Genomic DNA, 18,774 nt, shown 5'->3' on the forward strand with positions numbered 1-18,774 from the left:
ACTCAGTTTCTTGTCATGAAAGGGGAACCCTGTATTTTGTAGACAAGGAGGCACAGAAGCACCTTTGGAAGGGGAAAAAAGACAAAAGATAAACGCTCAGTCTCCTCAGAGGAGAAGAAACTGCGCTGTTTGTCCCATAACTGAGCAACACTATGGGCGACCCGGGCTGCCTGTGTCCTCCGCGGTTTTTCTTGCTCTTGCCCGCATACATTCACTTTCACCCTCTAAAAGCTCCAGAAGTGAAACATCAGGCGGGGCAGCCGCAGCCCCCAAGGCCGCCAGCTTTGCACGGGCTCAGCTCCTGAGGATCCTAGCGCGACTACCCGCTCAGTGCCTTTCCTGAACCCCCGACCCGTAGGGGCGGGTCCACGCGGCCCGGGCGCTGCGCCCCGCATACGGTAGGGGTCGCTGCGCGGCGGCTCGCTTCTTGCGCGTTGGATAACGGGGCCGGCCTGGAGGAGAAAGGAAACCTGCAGAGGGAGGCGGCGGCGGAGGCGGCAGGGAGCGAGGAGAGTTCACTTTGGCTCGAGTGTCAGCGCGCGCGGCTGCAGCGGGCGACCACGAGGGAGCTCTGAGGAAGCCAGGCGCCCATCCCGGGGCGGCCAGGGGAGGGCGAAGAGAAGCCGGATACGAGCGCGCCAGGAGGGCGCGGAGCCGGCGAGCCTGGCCAGCGAGGGAAGCCGCGGGGGGCGCACCCGGGGCGGGCCCCCAGAGCCGCGCAGAATGCCCCGCGAGGAGCTGCCGACCTTGCAGAGACCCCGCTATGGCTGTAAGTGCGCCGGGCGTGTGTGGCGCCCACCACCGTCAGGGAGCCCTCTCGCTAAGGAACGCGCTGCAGGAGCCGAGGTGGCCGGGTGCGCGCCGCGGGGAGAACGGGAGGGCTGTGTGGCTGCAAAGTTGGGAGCTGGAGTTGCAAGGGTTAGTGAGCGACGTCCTCCCGCCCTCCTCACCAATTTCACATCCCCAGCTGGCAACCCCCACCGAGGCGCGCCGGGATAGACCAGGTTGGGGGGTTATGGGTATCAGGTGAGGAACCCGCGGAGCTCCAGGCCGCTGCCAGCTTGGGCCAGGGGGTGGCGTAAAGGACTGGATTATTTCAACTCAGAAGGAGAGGAAAGTTTGTTTACTATGGCTACAGGTGGGCGCCGCAAGTTGTGTGCCCGCGCACTCCGTTACTGGCAAAGTCAGCTTTTCTGGAAGGGTAGGCATTTCGTCCTACCCTGCTCCTTCGGACCTCACCTGAATCGAAAGAGCCAGTTCCGGCCCTACAGATGTGAATCCTCTGGCCCTAGCATATCCTCCCCACTCTCTTCTAACCCTACCAGGACAGTGCCGCGCCCGGGGGAGGATTGTCGCGGGGAGAGAAGCCCGCGTGATTGAAACGAGGGACTGCTCTGGGAAAGAGGTTGCTTTAAAGGCAGGTCAGGGATGGATGGAGCCAGATTAGTACCAACCACGTGGCTTCGTGTGCAGAGTTCAGAGTCTTTACTAAACATGTGCCAGGAAGTATTTCCTCTAAAACAAACAGCTGGCGCTCTCTTTCCCCAGGGTTGGCCCTGTTAGTGAGCCATGCCCAAGGACCACAGGTTAATCTTTTGCGGAGGCTGGCCTTGGTGGCAAAGCTACCAGGTTTCTTTCAGTTAAGGTGGTGGTGATAACTGTTGCAGGGTTGTTTTTTGTGGTTCTGGCTGGCTGAGAGGGCCACAGACTTGCCTACTAAAGAAAGGGGAGTGGTCAGCTGGTGAAAGTTCACCCCTCCTCTTCCTCCCTGCCAGTCTTGGAATGGAGTGTTAGAGATGGGAAGTTAGTTTGTGTTGGTGTCAGGCGGTGAGGAGAAAGCCTGAGGAAGAAATGCACTCAGCAGTTAACCAAGACCCACTTCTTTTCAGCCTTAGTTTGCACTTTGGTAAACCACACAGTCAGCAGAGCTCCCTGGGTGCAAGGAGGCATGCTGTGCTCATCCAAGTTGAAAGTCCTTAATATAAGTGACAAGCTCCCAGAACACATAGTATCATTTTGCCAAATTATAAGATGACCACAAAATCTGGAACCTGGGTGAATAGATACAAAAAATAGTTTTTGATATCACATTTTAAACGATGTTTCATGGGTCGTCCCTCTCTAGTTCATTGTGCCGTGCAAAGTTGCACTGAGTGTAGTGCCTGAATGCAGCATTCTCATTCATGTTTCTGTATGCTCATCTGTGATGTTGCTTCATTTTTATTAACTAGACAATTCAATTCAGAACCAGCCTTCGAGGAGATTTAGATCCCACAAGCATGAAGAACACTCCACAGGGCCACTTTTCTTTGGAGATCATTGTCCAGTTTTTCTCATGATTCTGGTCTAATGCCACCTCGTTGGAATCACTCCTGTTTATGTTACCCTTGGTCATGATGTGCTAGCATTTTTTTGTCACTTAATGTAGTAATAAATGGAAAATATTTGTCAGTTTCCAAACTTTGTAACCACCCTAAAATGTTAAGGTTTTAATACAATAGCCCATTATGCTTTAGAATGAACATTTCTATAATTTTGATTCCATGGTAGTAATTAAAAAAAAATGATATCTAGTGGCATATTCCTTGGTGTTAAAAAGCACTACCTAACATTGACTATCTATACAAAAGGGGACAAAATGATGTATTAGAATATATAATTTCTGGTGTTGTTGGCTTTCTGGGCTTCTGTTAGCATGAGGATAACACAGGATTGTCCTTGTTGTGTTGCATTGACGGGGCTCTGCTTTTTGCTTGTTGTGGGTTTGGTAAGTACAGTTTCAGTAAAACCTTGAACTATTCCAAACAGGCTTTATGCCCTGACATTTAAAAATAAGCAAAGTCCCCATACGTTCCCTATACAATCGCTGCTATTTGAGCTCCAGTACTGCACATTGAGTAAAAGGTACTTTAGACTAGGCTTTAGAAACAGCATTTCTGTAGTTTGAGTTAAGTTGTTAACACTTGTTTTAGGTCTGGTCTTCTGTTTGCCATCTCTCCTCCCCTTGAAATGTCACTTAATTTAATAATTTTGTACAGAGTAAATAAAGTCAGCTTAGGGCTGTGATAGTATCTATGCTCTCTACCAGGCTGAGTGTCTGTAAAATACCACAGAGTAAGCTGTACTTGAGGGATTTCTCAATGAGTTCTCCATAAAGGCACCCTTCTCAGATTTCTGATGAGAGATTGCTGAAGTCTTCCTGCTTTGCACATTGTAGCAGTGAATTAAAATGAAGTGGATCACTTTCTATTTAATCCCTGCTGCTTTCATGTTGGCCACATCCTCCTGCAGCCTGTGAAGTTATTTTGTGTGACATCACTATGAACAAAATTAAAATATCAACTTTTCACTAACTGCAATTCTGCAGAGAAGAAATAAAAAAAGGAAAAGTAGAGACTGCTATACTAATTTAGACATAATCAAAATAGTGTATACACTGGTCACAAAAACTAGGGGATCAGGGAACTTAAGATACTCCAGGACTTAATAGCCTTTTGTCTAGTGCATTTTCATTAATGAAATAAAAGTTGGTTTTGCATCTAATTTGCATAATCAACTTTCTTTGACTTGTTTGTTTCCTGATATTCTTGTTTAATAAAAAAATCAAATGCTTCCTTTATTGCTTCATATTCATTTTGAAATATCCCCTAATTTTTGTGAGCAGTATGTTATAACCAGAATCTCCTTCTATTCTCAAAACCAATGTAAATAACACTTATGCTTAGGTATGTATGATTCAAAAGTAACTTTTGTGCTGTTGTAATGAATTGTGATGTATTTTTCAAAGTAATTCTGAAAACACGTTGCCACCATGATTCAATCAACACTGAAGTGTCTACTATGGGTCTGTAGTACCTTCATGTAGTGAGAGTTGTGGTTATCTACCCTTTGAACTTCTTTCCTCTTATGAGAAATATTGTAAAATTAATAGTGATTCAATGTTTTACTGTTGGTTTCTTTAAAAAGTGCAACATCAATCCAGTATGGCTGTGTTGTAGAGGAAGGTTCTGGCTGATGCTACGAACTTTCGAATAATGCTCTTGTCTGAATGGTAGGATTTCTAAGTTGCCTGGTGTTGGGAAAACAGCTTGCTTGCTTGTACTTTGCCTGATTAGTGCATGAGCACATGGCAGTGCCACATGTGTTAAGTCTATGTAAGGCTATGGGTGCTTGCACTAAGAGCAGATGGTGGATTGCAGACTGCCTGCCCTCCATTGCTGGGGCCATTTTCACTGTTTATTTGCCTACTACAGTGAGAAGCAGTTTCCCCTGCCAGTTTGCTTGTCTGCTGTGAGGCTCTATTAAACAGGAATGGACTAATGCTGCCCAAATCTAATGTGAACCTGCCTGGCCTCGGCCATCAGCATCACACCTGGTAACCGGAATATTGGTATGAGCAACATAACTAAACCTCTTATCTTTTTCCCAACATCAACCTGAGATGAAGAAATTTTAAGTTCTGTACTAGTTAAACTTGGGTGTGTAAAGCAGGATCGAATATGTCTGTGTTCAGTACAGCTTGGCTCTTTCTATCAGCGCTTCCATTTGAACCGCAGAAGGTTTGAGATGTGTGCAATGTTGCCATGTGATGCTGTCTTTGTTAGACAGAAGTCAAGTCAGTCCTACATGTACAAATGTTTCAGTTGAGCATTACACAAAGAGCTTTAAGGTCAACAGCTAAAAAAATACTAAAATAAAGCTAAAGTGTTATTTTAGTACGCTTTTAACTTTAATTACTCATGTTGTTAGCCAAAATGACATGTTTGGGAGAGTGTAAGCTTGTAATATAGTTTGTTTTATTTATTTATTTTATTTTATTTTTTTCATTTTTCTGAAGCTGGAAACAGGGAGAGACAGTCAGACAGACTCCCGCATGCGCCCGACGGGGATCTACCTGGCACGCCCACCATGGGGCGACGCTCTGCCCACCAGGGGGCGATGCTCTGCCCATCCTGGGCGTCACCATGTTGCGACCAGAGCCACTCTAGCGCCTGAGGCAGAGGCCACAGAGCCATCCCCAGCGCCCGGGCCATCTTTGCTCCAGTGGAGCCTTGGCTGCGGGAGGGGAAGAGAGAGACAGAGAGGAAAGCGCGGCAGAGGGGTGGAGAAGCAAATGTGCGCTTCTCCTGTGTGCCCTGGCCGGGAATCGAACCCGGGTCCTCCGCACGCGAGGCCGACGCTCTACCGCTGAGCTAACCAGCCAGGGCCTATAGTTTGTTTTAGAATTTAGTATTATTTAGAGTGTTGGCTAACCCCTTTACTGTTGCCCCTCACCCTCCCTCTCGACAAGCTTTTAACAGCTCATTTTAGATTAGTATCCACACAAATCTAAGGCACCAAGTCTTCATGGCAACCAAAAGAGAAACAAGGACACTCCACTTCTGATTTGGTTGTCTGGTAAGTCCTGCAGAATAGGGAGGCAGTTCAGCATGGGGTGTGGAATTAAGGATTGTGAATTTACTAAGAGCTGGGTGCTTTTCTTGTATTATAGCTATCAGCTGCTCATTATTATCTTTGAGAGGGCCACTGGCTTTCCCATCTCACAAAGAAGCTGAAATCCATGATGTCTTCAGTCCATACAGCTAGCAGGTGACAGTGGGAGCTTGAAAGCAAGTGGTGTTGGAGCCTGAAGCCGTTTCTCACTGGCAGTTGCTAGTTCACCTTTCTTGTATGGATCACAGATGTTTCACTCTACTTTCTGTTTTAGGGGTTTGCCATGATATCATCAAACCTCAGAAACCTGTAGCCATTTGGATAGTGTGTTCTTACAAAGTGATACAAGGTTTTCTCTAAAGTTGACCCCCCACCCCCACCCCACCTTCAAGGAAAAGGATAGAAAACATGTTTTTATTTTTATTTTAATGGGTGACATTGATAAATCAGGGTACATATGTTCAGAGAAAACATCTCTAGGTTATTTTGACATTTGATTATGCTGCATTCTCATCACCCAAAGTCCAATTGTCTTCCGTCACCTTCTAACTGGTTTTCTTTGTGCCCCTCCCCTCCCCCAACCCCCTCCCTCTCCTCCACCCACACCGTAACCCCCACACTCTTGTCCATGTCTCTGAGTCTCATTTTTATGTCCCACCTATGTATGGAATCATATAGTTCTTAGTTTTTTCTGACTTACTTATTTCGCTCAGTATAGTGTTATCAAGGTCCATCCATGTTGTTGTAAATGATCCGATGTCATCATTTCTTATGGCTGAGTAGTATTCCATAGTGTGTATATATATGTATACACACACACACACACACACACACACCCAAAGCTTTTTTATCCACTTGTCCACTGATGGACACTTGAGCTGTTTCCAGATCTTCGCTCTTGTGAACAATGCTGCGATAAACATGGGGGTGGATATCTTCTTTTCATACAGTGCTATGGTGTTCTTGGGGTATATTCCTAAAAGTGGTATAGCTGGGTCAAAAGGCAGTTCTATTTTTAATTTCTTGAGGAATCTCCATACTGTTTTCCACAGTGGCTGCACCTGTCCGCAGTCCCACCAGCAATGCAAGAGGGTTCCCTTTTCTCCACATCCTCCCCAGCACTTATTATGTGTTGCTTTGCTGATGAGCGCCATTCTGACTGGGGTGAGGTGATATCTCATTGTGGTTTTAATTTGCATTTCTCTAATGATTAGTGCTATTCAGCATTTTTTCATATGCCTATTGGCCATCTGTGTGTCCTCTTTGGAGAAGTGTCTATTCATTTCTTTTGCCCATTTTTTGATTGGATTGTTTGTCTTCCTGGTATTGAGTTTCACAAGTTCTTTATAAATTTTGGTTAACCCTTTATCAGACGTATTGTCAAATATATTCTCCCATTGTGTAGTTTGTCTTTTTATTCTGTTCTTATTGTCTTTAGCTGTGCAGAAGCTTTTTAGTTTGATATAGTCCCATTTGTTTATCCTGTCTTTTATTTCACTTGCCCGTGGAGATAAATTGGCAAATATAGTGCTGCGAGAGATGTCAGAGAGCTTACTGCCTATGTTTTCTTCTAAGATGCTTATGGTTTCACACCTTACATTTAAGTCTTTTATCCATTTTGAGTTTATTTTTGTGAATGGTATAAGTTGCTGGTATAGTTTCATTTTTTTGCAGGTAGCTGTCCAATTTTCCTAACACCATTTGTTGAAGAGTCTGTCTTTACTCCACTGTATGCTCTTACCTCCTTTGTCAAATATCAGTTGTCCATAAAAGTGTGGGTTTATTTCTGGGTTCTCAGTTCTGTCCCATTGATCTATATGCCTGTTCTTATGCCAGTACCAGGCTGTTTTGAGTACAATGGCCTTAAAGTGTAACTTGATATCCGGAAGTGTGATACCTCCCACTTTATTCTTCCTTTTCAAGATTGCTGAGGCTACTCGTGTTCTCTTTTGGTTCCATATAAATTTTTGGAATATTTGTTCTATATCTTTGAAGTAAGTCATTGGTATTTTAATTGGTATTGCATTGAATTTATAAGTTGCTTTTGGGTAATATAGATATTTTAATGATGTTTATTCTTCCTAACCATGAGCACGGTATATGCTTACAGTTGTTTGTATCTTCCCTGATTTCTTTTATCAAAGTTTTTTATAATTTTCCCAGTATAAGTCTTTAATCTCCCTGGTTAAATTTATTCCTAGGTACTTTATTTTTTTGGTTGCAATGGTAAAGGGGATTGTTTCCTTAATTTCTCTTTCTGACAGTTTATTGGTTTTTGTTTTGTTTTTTGTATTTTTCTGAAGCTGGAAATGGGAAGGCAGTCAGACAGACTCTCGCATGTGCATGTGCCCGACCGGGATCCACCCGGCACGCCCACCAGGGGGCGATGCTCTGCCCATCCGGGGCATTGCTCTGTCGTGACCAGAGCCACTCCAGCACCTGGGGCAGAGGCCATGGAGCCATCCCCAGCGCCCGGGCCATCTTTTGCTCCAATGGAACCTCAGCTGTGGGAGGGGAAGAGAGAGACAGAGAGGAAGGAGAGGGGGAGGGGTGGAGAAGCAGATGGGTGCTTCTCCTGTGTGCCCTGGCCGGGAATCGAACCTGGGACTCCTGCATGCCAGGCCGACGCTCTACCACTGTGCCAACCAGCCAGGGCCGGTAGGTACATTTCTTATTGAGATAGCGCCCGCACGTGGTATTTTGTGGAAAAGCCACACTCAAGGGGCCAAAGAGCTGCATGTGACTTGCGAGCCGCAGTTTGCTGACCACTGATATAGCCTATTGCAAGATTTACTTCTTTGCAACCTCAGGTGGTATGTAGCACAAAGGCTATAGTATTTTATTTACATTATGTTCAACTTTTTATTTATTTATTTTTGCATATGTAGAACTTCTTATTTAAGGAGTTTAGTTTTGGGTTGGTAATTTAAATAGTATTAGGACATAGGTCGTAAGTTGTCTTTGGTCTCTATAAATAATGCAAAGGGAGGTAACCAGTTGCCTCTCTGGGGTGTATAGGATTTTTAAAATAGAATATTGTTTTAGTTGTAAACCTAACTCCTTCAAATACTAGTTGTATGACCTTGGGCAAAGTCTTAACTTTCCTGGTTTGTGTTGTTCAACTGTAAAATGGAGATATTAATAGTAATTCAAATCAAATAAATTAACCTATGTCACATTCTTGGTGCCTGGTACAGAGAAGGCACTCATTCGGTGCAAGGTATTAATATGTTTCCCATCAATTTCAAATGTATTATAAGTATAATCCCAGTTATCCTCAGATGTATTATTCAGAATGCTGGTATTTTTCAGTGAGTTATAATGTTTCACTGGACTTAGCATCTCTCTTTGGCTGTCTTGTAACTGACAGCCTGAGGCCTCTAAAATGGTGAGTCTTTTATTTTTTTTTTACAGAGACACTGAGAGGGATAGACAGGGACAGACAGGAACAGAGAGATGAGAAGCATCAATCATTATTTTTTCGTTGTGCATTGCGACACTTTAGTTGTTTATTGATTGCTTTCTCATGTGCCTTGACCACGGGTCTTCAGCAGACCAAGTAACCCCTTGCTCGAGCCAGTAACCTTGGGTCCAAGCTGGTGAGCTTTTGCTCAAACCAGATGAGCCCACGCTCAAGTTGGCAACCTTGGGGTCTCGAACCTGGGCCTTCCGCATCCCAGTCCGATGCTCTATCCACTGCACCACTGCCTGTTCAGGCGGTAATTCTTAATTAGAGTGAAAGGTGTCAAGAACATGAGAGCCAAGGCTCTAGAACAGCTGTGGGCTGAGTTTTGGTCATTTATTTCCTATGGGTGAGTGTTGGTCATTTTATATACTGCTGAGACCATGGAGTCCAGGCTAAAAAAGTGTGTTTGGAGGATCTCATCTGCACTGTGCCTGGTGAATGTGGACCCAGGACTGGGCAGCCTGCTGTTTTGGGAGGCTGCTCATTCTTCCACTCTGGGTGGAAATGAGCTGAGAATTACAACAATCTAACTCCATGTAACTGAGTTGTTTCTTAATGATTAGTTTGGAAGCGTGTTAAGTATAGTTTGTGGAGTTTCCAGGATTATTTAACAATTGAAAAAGTTGGCTCTGGAGAATAGCCTAGGAAGCACTGAAACCTGGACAATCCTACATCAGTGGCAGATCTTGTTCTTGGGCCAGTCTCTGGTTGCTTAGACAGCCCTGGGAGAGACATCCCATCGTACTTCCTGCCTGGGAAGAGGAGACGGGACCACGAGAGGTGGGTGCTGTGTACACAGTTCCAAGAAGAGGGGACTGGTTGCCATCTTTTCTGTCAGTTTTTTTTTTCTTTTCTGTCAGTTTAACTTCTAAAGCTGATACTTACAAATACATAGAGTGCTTATATGTCTAGATAGAGGTTCTAAGCACTTTATGTGACTATCCCAATTTAATCCTCACAGAAACCATTGAGATTAGTAATATTATCTCTATTTTTACAGGTGATAAAACTGAGGTACAGAGAAGTTAAGTAATTTGCCCAAGATCCCACAGCCAGTAATTGGCAGATTTGAACCCAGGCAGTATGACTCCAGGCTTTGTGTCTACTGTACCTGTTAAATACAAGTTAAAAGGTTAGTTTTTGGTACTTGATAGTCTGTCTTCTGGGTAAAACATTTAGCCATTGTATTAGTTCCCTATTTGTAGCAAATTAACACAATATATGTAGCTTTAATACAGTAGAAATTTATTCTCTCCTAGTTCTGGAAGCTTAGATGTTTAAAATTCAGGTGTTGGCTGGGCCGTGCTCCCTCTGAAGGCTCTGCTAAGGATCCTTCCCTGCCTCTTCCTAGCTTCTCGTAGTTACTGGCATTCCTTGTAGTTTGTGCTTTTTGATGCATCACTCTAATCTCTTCCTCTGTGTTACATGGCATTCTCCTTAGATGTATGTTTTTTCTTCTTATAAGATACTCATCATTGGATTAGGGTCCACCCAAATGCAGTATGACCTCATTTTAATTTATTGCATCTGCAAAGACCCCTTTCCAAATAAGTTCACATTCTGAGGTTATGGACACTTGTGAATTTAGGGGGAAACTATTTAACTCATATAGCCATTAAATTTGGGAAAAGGAAGAATTTTAGACATCTTGTATTTTTTAGCTCAATGATTTTGATCATAAACAGTGATATGTGTATAGCTATCAGTGAGTTAGTGAGTTAGTGGGGTTGACTTGACTACTAAGTCAAGTGCTTGGCTATTGCTAAGGCTGAGACATCACAAGAACAGATGAGAGAAGGAAGAGTGGGAAGAGTGCGGAGCAGCAAATATCAAAGAGAAGATTTGGAAGCAGCAGAAGGCAGATGATGCATGGTGGGCACTAACCTAGCGAGAGAGACAAATGGAAAGATAGCAGCAACAGCATCACTGTGCAGAAGCAAACCCCTCATAATGATAATTTAAACCCTCTCAGTGACTTCAAGTCTATTCAATGCATCTGAATTAGGGAACTGGGTACTGGGTGGTCCTCTTTTAGACAAGTTTCTGTCAAATTTAGTTATAGTGTCTGTGGTTTAGCGAACAGTTAAGCAGAAAATAGACTCATTTAGAAGGTTTTTGATCAAGCTGATGGCTGAGACATACATTGTTTCCAACATAATTTCTATGGCAACAGGACTTTTTGACATAAGTCCATAATTCAAGTTTATGAATATCCACTTTTTAAATTTTTGTTTTGGCTGATAGCACAGAATCAAATTTGAGGATTATCTGTAGAATTTATGGTGGGCTTACACATTGTTTTGGTGTATTTATACCCCTTCTGCCTTCATTGTTCTTGTCTACTTTTATTTTTTCCTTCACCCAGTTTATTTCTTCATACTTATAAGTTCTTTCTACTATATCTGCCCTTGTTTATTTGCTCAAATACTTTTAGGAAGGAAGTGAGATATACATAAAGCCTACATCGGACAAAGGAACACTTTGGGCTGATCTCACTGCCCTCTGAGAGCGGACCTCCTGGTAGGGGAGGTGGCACAGTGTCGCAGAGCCTGGGCTCTGTCACTTATTACCACTCAGCCTTGATTGCCTTGCCTATGAAATGAAGAAGGGAGTAGTGGTGTGTTTTTGATGGCATCATTAGGACAAAATGGGATAGCAAGTGGAAAGCGCTTACCACAGTGCCTAGCGTTTGGTCATTGCTCAGTAGGTGAGGCAAGATGTATCCCAGAAGAGCCAACATGAGCTGAGGCCCAGAGTTGAGACTGCCTGCAGGTGCGTGGGATTGGTTAGAGGAGAGGAGAAGAGTGGAGTGCGTGTAGAGTCTTGGCTGCCACAAGGGCAGGGATTCTGAGACATGGTTGGAGGCTCTAACTGTGCCTGCCTGCCTTGCTCTTTCCTCCCCCGTGTGTACTCGCTTGTTCCTTCTGGAGCTAGTGCTCACCCAGTTACGACACGAGCCTGCCCTCTTTGCTGGTTCCTGCAGAATTGAAGGGCAGATTTGAAACTCGTAGCACTGGTGACCAAGACTGTTTTCTGAGATAGATTTTTCATTAAAATTTTATTGCTTTAGTCTCCCTTTCTTTCCCCATCCTCTTTATTTACTACCTTATGTTACTCATATACTTTTGAAGTTTGAATAGCAGGCAGCTGTTAATGTTGCCATTGGAGAACCACAGGCACAACTTAAAATAAACAGATTGGTTTCTAATGATGTGGAGTAATGCTTATATAATAAAGTGGAAAGGCAGGATACATTGTAGGGGTTAGAACTTAAATATTTTTTGGGGAAAGGCTGGAAAGAAATTATCAAATTGTTAACAGTTGTTTTAGAGAAAACCATGCTTCCTGTTCTGTAGTCTTCATTTTTCCTAAAGAGCCCTGTAATCATATTTAAATGAGGGGAAGAAAAACTCACCCACACTAGTTGTCAAATTTTTCCGGCTGATTAAAGATGTCAAGTCTTTCCCCATCTGGACTTGATTGGCTTGGGCTAAGAGTCTTAGGTAGGAGTTGTTGTGTGATAGAACAAACTGCCAGCCAGTCACCTTGCTGGCCTTGTTTTTTTTTTGCTAGCCTTTCTCTGAGCTTCTGAGTGCCATCAACCTCTCAGGTGCGATGGGTCAGTGTGTGTGTGTGCCACATGGAAGTACGAGTTTTTCGTGTGTGCTGGTGTTAGAAGTTGGAGGATGGACTGAATTTGAATTGGAAACTGTTGTGTAACTAACTTCAGGGGTCAGATTGAGAGCAGGTTTTCCCATGGTTTGTGCCAATAACCTTTCTCTTGACACCCTCAAGTCACAGGATTAGAGTGCATGAGCTCAGTTCTGGTTTCCCTTCATCGGTGTCCAGTCATTTTCAGTGAGCAGAATTCCAGTCAGCTGGCACATCACCAGCAAGAGCCAAATTAGACATAATTGCACCCGGGCTTAACTCTCAGGTCTGTGGCTGGCTGTGCTCGGCAGTAGCATGCCAGTCCTGGAGCTTTGTTTTCCTTGGGAATAGCATGTCTCAGAAGAGAGGCTATAGTATAATCCTTTGTTCAAACTTAGACACCTTGTAGAAAAAGGAGGTGGAGGGGCAGTGTCTATTCATTTTGTCAGTGCAATGGTGTCAGCTGGGCCATTTCTGGACAAAGTGGGTCGTATGGTGGTCCTGCCCAGTTGGATGGATCTGTCTTTGTTTTGTGAAATGAGCTTCGCTTTCCTAGACAGAACTTGACAGCAACCTTTGGAGGAAAGGGGAAGCCAAAACTGTTGGAGAAGATACTGGGGCATTGGAGAAAAGGGGAAGCAGTGTGCCTTTTCAGGAAAATTGAGCTAAAACTAGAGCACTGCCATACAACAGTTGCTTGGGGGCTTCAAACGCTGGGCTTTGTGCTGTTGTTCCTTTCTCTGCATTCCTGTGAGTCCCAGCTCCTTTTTCCTCTGTGTTATAAAGAATGAGGTCTGTGTGCCCCTTTAATACGCCTTGGAGGGAGCTGGACTGAAGGATCACTAAGGCCCCTTCCAGCCCATGATTTTATAATAGGTAACCTAAGGCCTGTGTTGCATGAATAATGAGGAAGAGACAAGTGGGGGCCCTTCCTGCTGAAAGGACAAGGCCTTGGCTCCTCTGTTTCTGGCTGTCACACAGTCAATGGCAGGCTCTTTTTTGAGCCAAGAGTGGGAAACCATTGAGCAAGGGAAGTGCAGACCTTTTATTGAGTAGCAATAGGTGATGGAGGACCCTGAGAGGGAAGAATAAATGACACTACAGTTAATTCTAAAGGTCAGAGTTTCTCAGCCTCAGCATAAGTCACATTTTAGACTGGACAGTTCTTTGTTTTTTTTTTTGGGAGGGGTTGCGCATTGTAGGATGTTTAGTAGCATCCCAGATGCACCAGATGTCAGTAGTACCGCCCCATTCAGTTATGATAACCCAGAATGTCCCTAGACAATGCCAGATGTCCCCAGTTGAGAATCATTGCTATAGGTAAAGAAACAAAATTGTTTTCTGGATATATCTTTTTGTGTTGCTGTGTTTTGTTCTGGTCAAGCCCCCACCTTAAGCTTTTATAATGCCATTTATTGGACCAATTAGTGTCTATGATGGTGGGTGGTGATTTAAAATGAAATAGCTTCACTTTCATGCTCTCAGATTTGGCTCTGACATAAAGTGAGCAGAGCTCTGTCCCCTCCCCTTTAAAAGTGCATGAATAATAGGTCTTTCTGCAGGGAATGCGATTATGCTGCTTCCTACCACTTAAAACTATTTTCTCAAAATTTCTACCATGACCAGCGTAATAGGGTTTATACTGACAAAAAATGTTACATTTTAAATAAGGGTTCTCTCATGCAGCACACGTTCCTGTGCCTGTGCCCCCTGTGAGGAGCTGGGTACTGCAGGTTCAGGAGCTCCAGGCTGGGCCGTAGACTGCATGCATGACAGCTCCAGACGCCTTGTGTTGCTGGTCTTTAGACCCTGCTTCTAGTAGTGAGGCTCTAATAAGGACCAAGTCTTGACAGTTAAAGAAAAATTGGCAAATATGTCCAGGAGGATGATGGAACATCCTGAGTAGGGACAGCAGAAGGCTTTGGCAATCTGCTGTGTGAGGGGCCGCCCACAGACCTTTGTGTGGGTGGGACAGGAGGCTTGAGCCTTACAGGCTGTTGGGCAGCAGAAGGACCAATGCGTGCAGCCACTCACCTGGTGCTGTGAGGAGCAGTTTATCAGGAGAGCTGAGATGGCTGTACTCCCTGAATGGGCATTGAAGGGGCAAACCAGCTTCAGAAAGGTAGCAGATTGGACCATTTTAGACCCTGAGCTGTTTGCTGTTTCTGTGGGTTCTGTTTGAGCAGAGAGTCACACAGGAGAACCAGCCCCTCAGAAGGGCTTTGGCATAACTTTGGAGTTGCTCAGCTCTGCAGGGAATACAGGCAGCCAGGCACACACTCTATTAGCATGGAATGCTCACCTGGGGTATTAGGCAACATGGAGAACAGTTGCTACTCCTCTGGTTACCCTGAAGCCCTTGTATCTGCAGGGCTGCCTGTCCCAGGGAATGAAGTGGGATTGGGAGGTGATATTGGGCACTATGGGAATCATTATGTACAACATCTCAAACTGATGATGCCAAGGAAGGTACAGAGCCCAGGCCACCCACTGTTCTGTGTCAGGAGTCAGGTTTGGGCATTTATCTGCAAGAATAGCCATGTCTTTATGTTGCTTATTAAACTGCCTTAAAAATTTAAAATAATCTTTAATCTCATTACCCCAATATAACCATTTTGGCATATTTCTTTCTTGTTTTTAGTCCATTATGTATCCTTTTATTTTTTGTTGGTCTGTATTAAAATTGGTTAATATTCCTATCACTCTTATGAAGATATTAAAGTAAATTTGCACTATTTATAACTTTTCAAAATTAGAAGAGTGCCCATCTGTGAAAGAAAGAAATGAAATAAATAACGTTCTTATACTCTCCATCCGAAAGTCCAGAGATCCTGACTAAATCTTAAACCCAAGTTCACTGGAAATTTGAATTTGAAATTATTTGCTCCAGCTGAATGAAAAGGAACACATACACACAACCACTCTGTTTGTATATGATTTTAGCACTTTTTATTTTTAGCTTTCCACAGCATGCCTTTATAAAAGAAAATAGTTATTTCTAGTTTATAGGTAAGGGCAGAAGAGTTTACAGTGGTTTAAAGACTAATTTGAGTTCCTAGTCCAGACCCAACATGTTTGGACTTGTCTTTACAGGAAGAAGTAATAAGATTTGGGATGAGAGAAATGTCACCTGCAGACCTATGTAAACTGATTCTTGTATATAGTGCTATATAACAAATCAGCCCCAAACTTAGTCAATAAAACCACCACCATCTCACTATGCTTACAGATTCTCTGAGATGGAATTCAGGCAGGGCGGAGTGGAAATGGCTTGTCTTTTCTCCATTTACTGGACCAATTAATGAGCTGGAAAGACTTAAACTTCTGGGAAAGCTGAAATCATCTAGAAACTTATTCATTCTTATGCTCAGTACCTGGGCTGGGATAACTTGAAGATTATACTCACATGGGACTGTTTACCAGCACACCATGTGAGCCTCCCAGCATGGGGGCTGGCTTCCAAGAAACAGAGGAAACTTGCATGGACTTTTATAACCTAGCCTCAGAAGTCACACTAAGTCACTTCTGTCACCCTCTGTTGGTTGAAGTCATTGTGTTTGCCCAGATACCTGGGATGGGGCATAGATCCCACCTTTAATAGAAGGATTCAAAGAATTTGTAACCACTTAAAAAGAGGCACTTCAACTATATATTTAGTCCACACTACACCACAGTACTGATTCAGTAGAAAATTTAAGTAGAAATCAGCAAAGCTATATCAAGAAGGAGTTCATTGTAAATGGGGAAATAAAAGTGAGTTGTGTATATTGCAAAGAATTAATGAAAATAAGGTGAGTAGAAAAGTTGAAGTTAACCTAACTACCTGACAACTGGGGAATGCTTTACAAAAATTGAAATATGTATGTTAGGAACACTATACAGCCTTTAAAAAGAATGATGTAGCTCTGTATGTACTAACATGGGAATATATCCATGTATTAAATGACAATAATATTTACAGAAAACCATGTATTCAACAATACATAAATATTTTAACATAACATAAACATATATGCAAAAATTTAGGAAGCTATTTTAAAGGACTCACATCAAACTGTTAATGGAGGTTTCTAGTGGGGATGCGCATAGGACTTGGGTAGATGTTAGGTATGAAAGAGAATTCATTTGTTACTTATATGCCATTTAAAAATTTTAATGAATTAGGTATTTCTATATTGCTCTTACAATGTGAGTTGCCATGTGAAATTTTAACTTTTAAATATGTTAAAGTTAATTTGGTAAACATCCAAGGTTGAGATGTTATTACATCTTATGTTCCTTGTATTTTATTATATGACCAGTTACAGTAGGTGTAATATTTGCACAAGTAGGCACTAGTCTGCTTAGCATGCACTGTAATCATCAGAGAGGTTTTTTAAAACCACCTTTTGGTTGATTTGTTTCTATTCTCTCTACTTCACCGAGAAGCCTTCTTGGTGGCAGCCCAGTTCCTGACATGCATGGTGATTCCAAGTGACCTTTGTATAATGGCTTTCATAATTACTAAGAGTAGACATAGTCATGTTAGGTTGAAACATTTAAGCTTGTATTATCTCCCAAATGAAATGAACTGTATTCATATAATCAAATTTGGGAAATTCAGAAGCATTAGAAAAGATTTATGGTTTTAATAAGATTTAACTCGGTCTATTTCTGTTAATATTCTTGGGGTGGCTTTTTGAGCATCACACTCCTCTCAAGCTAGGAGAACAAGGTGGAAACAGGAATGGAGGTCCAGATCTGCATTTTAGAGGTATAAGCTCTTTGTTTATTTCCTGTGTTGTGTATCAAACTAGTCATTTTTCAAACAGTGATATTTCAAATTGTATCCCAATGAAAGCTCGTGAGACATACCCTATATCAGTGACTGAGCCATGTGCTGGCCAGGCAGTGCATTAGGCAAATAGTTCCTGCCCATATGGCACTTATTTTTGAGTAGAATGAACAGAGACATCAAATAAGTGATTGTGAGAGGACTGGCTCACAATTTAGTGAGATGCCAAACTGGGTGTCCTCTGTCTCTTCTAGTCCACCATGCTCTGTGTTGTAGGAGGCAGGCCATTATATATGTGGGGTCCCTTTCCCTCTGGCTGTTGGAAAATAAGTCAAAGTGTTTCCCTGGGTGTTAGAGGTGATACGGGTTTCTCTGCTGTGGTCACAGCTTCTGTCTGGTGGCCCTCTCCTACTAAAATTTTGCTGCTAATAGTCTCTCCTCTTGTCCCTTTTACCAGGGACAAGTGATGACTCTGCTGTTGCTAACTCCTGGGTACCCTACAATCCTTGCTCATTTCCCTGAATTTGTTTGTGCCTTTGTAAATAGTGTTTTCCTTAAACTCTTCTCCATTACCCTGCTTGAGTACCATTTCTTTCCTGCCTATATCCTAATTAGGTAACATCCTATTTTACAAATAAAGAAGTTAAGGCTTAGAGATGAGTGAATATCAAAACTGGAATTAGAATCCAGGCTATTTTATGTCAAAGCCTGGTTTTTTTGTGTGTGTGAGAGAGATAGAGACAGGAAGGAAGAGAGATGAGAAGCATCAATTCATAGTTGCAGCACCTTAGTTGTTTGTTGATTACTTCTTATATGTGTCTTGACTGGGGGGCTTCAGCCAAGCCAGTGATGCCTTGCTCAAGCCAGCGACCTTGGGCTTCAAGCCAGTGACTTTTGGGCTTAAACCAGCGATCATGAGTCATGCCTATAATCCCATGCTCAAGCTGGCTCACCCGTACTCAAGTCAGCTGAGCCCGTGCTCAAGCCGGTGACCTTGGGATTTCAAACCTGGGACCTCAGTGCTCTAGGTTGATGCTTTATCCACTGCGCCACCACCAGTTAGACAAATCCTGATTCTTAAATCCAGTGCTTTACCATTTGCCTGTAGTGACTAGGAGGTTCTCATTGTCATCCTGAAATTGAGAAACTCAAGGGACAAGTTTCTTACCTGTTAGTTATAACTCTGAAGTTAAGAAGCTAAACAACAAAATAGCTCCACATTTAAATGTGCAATATCCTTCAAATCAGCACCCATAGTTCAGAGTTTTGTTACTTTCTCCTGGAATTGCCATCAGCATCATTTTATCAGCCAGGAAGGAAAAAAATAATCTAAAGTAATAACATCTTCAGTTTGTCACCTTATTTTTTAGTCTGGGCTGAAGTTTACTACTGGTGTTTGCAAACATCTGATCCATCTTTGAAGACAGAGTTTCAGGATATTTGAAAGAAA

General features: G+C 43.1%; 1 protein-coding gene and 1 non-coding gene across 2 annotated transcripts in view; one reads left to right on the top strand and one right to left on the bottom strand.

The window, feature by feature from the left end:
• Positions 1 to 424: 424 nt before the first annotated feature.
• IQGAP2 (IQ motif containing GTPase activating protein 2) overlaps positions 425 to 18,774 on the top strand; it is a 449,634-nt gene continuing 431,284 nt past the window's right edge. The window contains exon 1 of the mRNA XM_066273593.1: positions 425 to 769. Within this exon, the coding sequence (XP_066129690.1) occupies positions 724 to 769 (46 nt within the window). The 5' untranslated portion in view covers positions 425 to 723. The remainder of the gene's footprint in view (positions 770 to 18,774) is intronic.
• TRNAA-CGC (transfer RNA alanine (anticodon CGC)) lies at positions 5,132 to 5,207 on the bottom strand. Its single transcript has one exon. It is a non-coding gene; the product is annotated as a tRNA-Ala (tRNA).

Source organism: Saccopteryx bilineata, chromosome 4, assembly GCF_036850765.1.
Source record: "Saccopteryx bilineata isolate mSacBil1 chromosome 4, mSacBil1_pri_phased_curated, whole genome shotgun sequence".
Lineage (NCBI taxonomy): Eukaryota > Metazoa > Chordata > Mammalia > Chiroptera > Emballonuridae > Saccopteryx > Saccopteryx bilineata.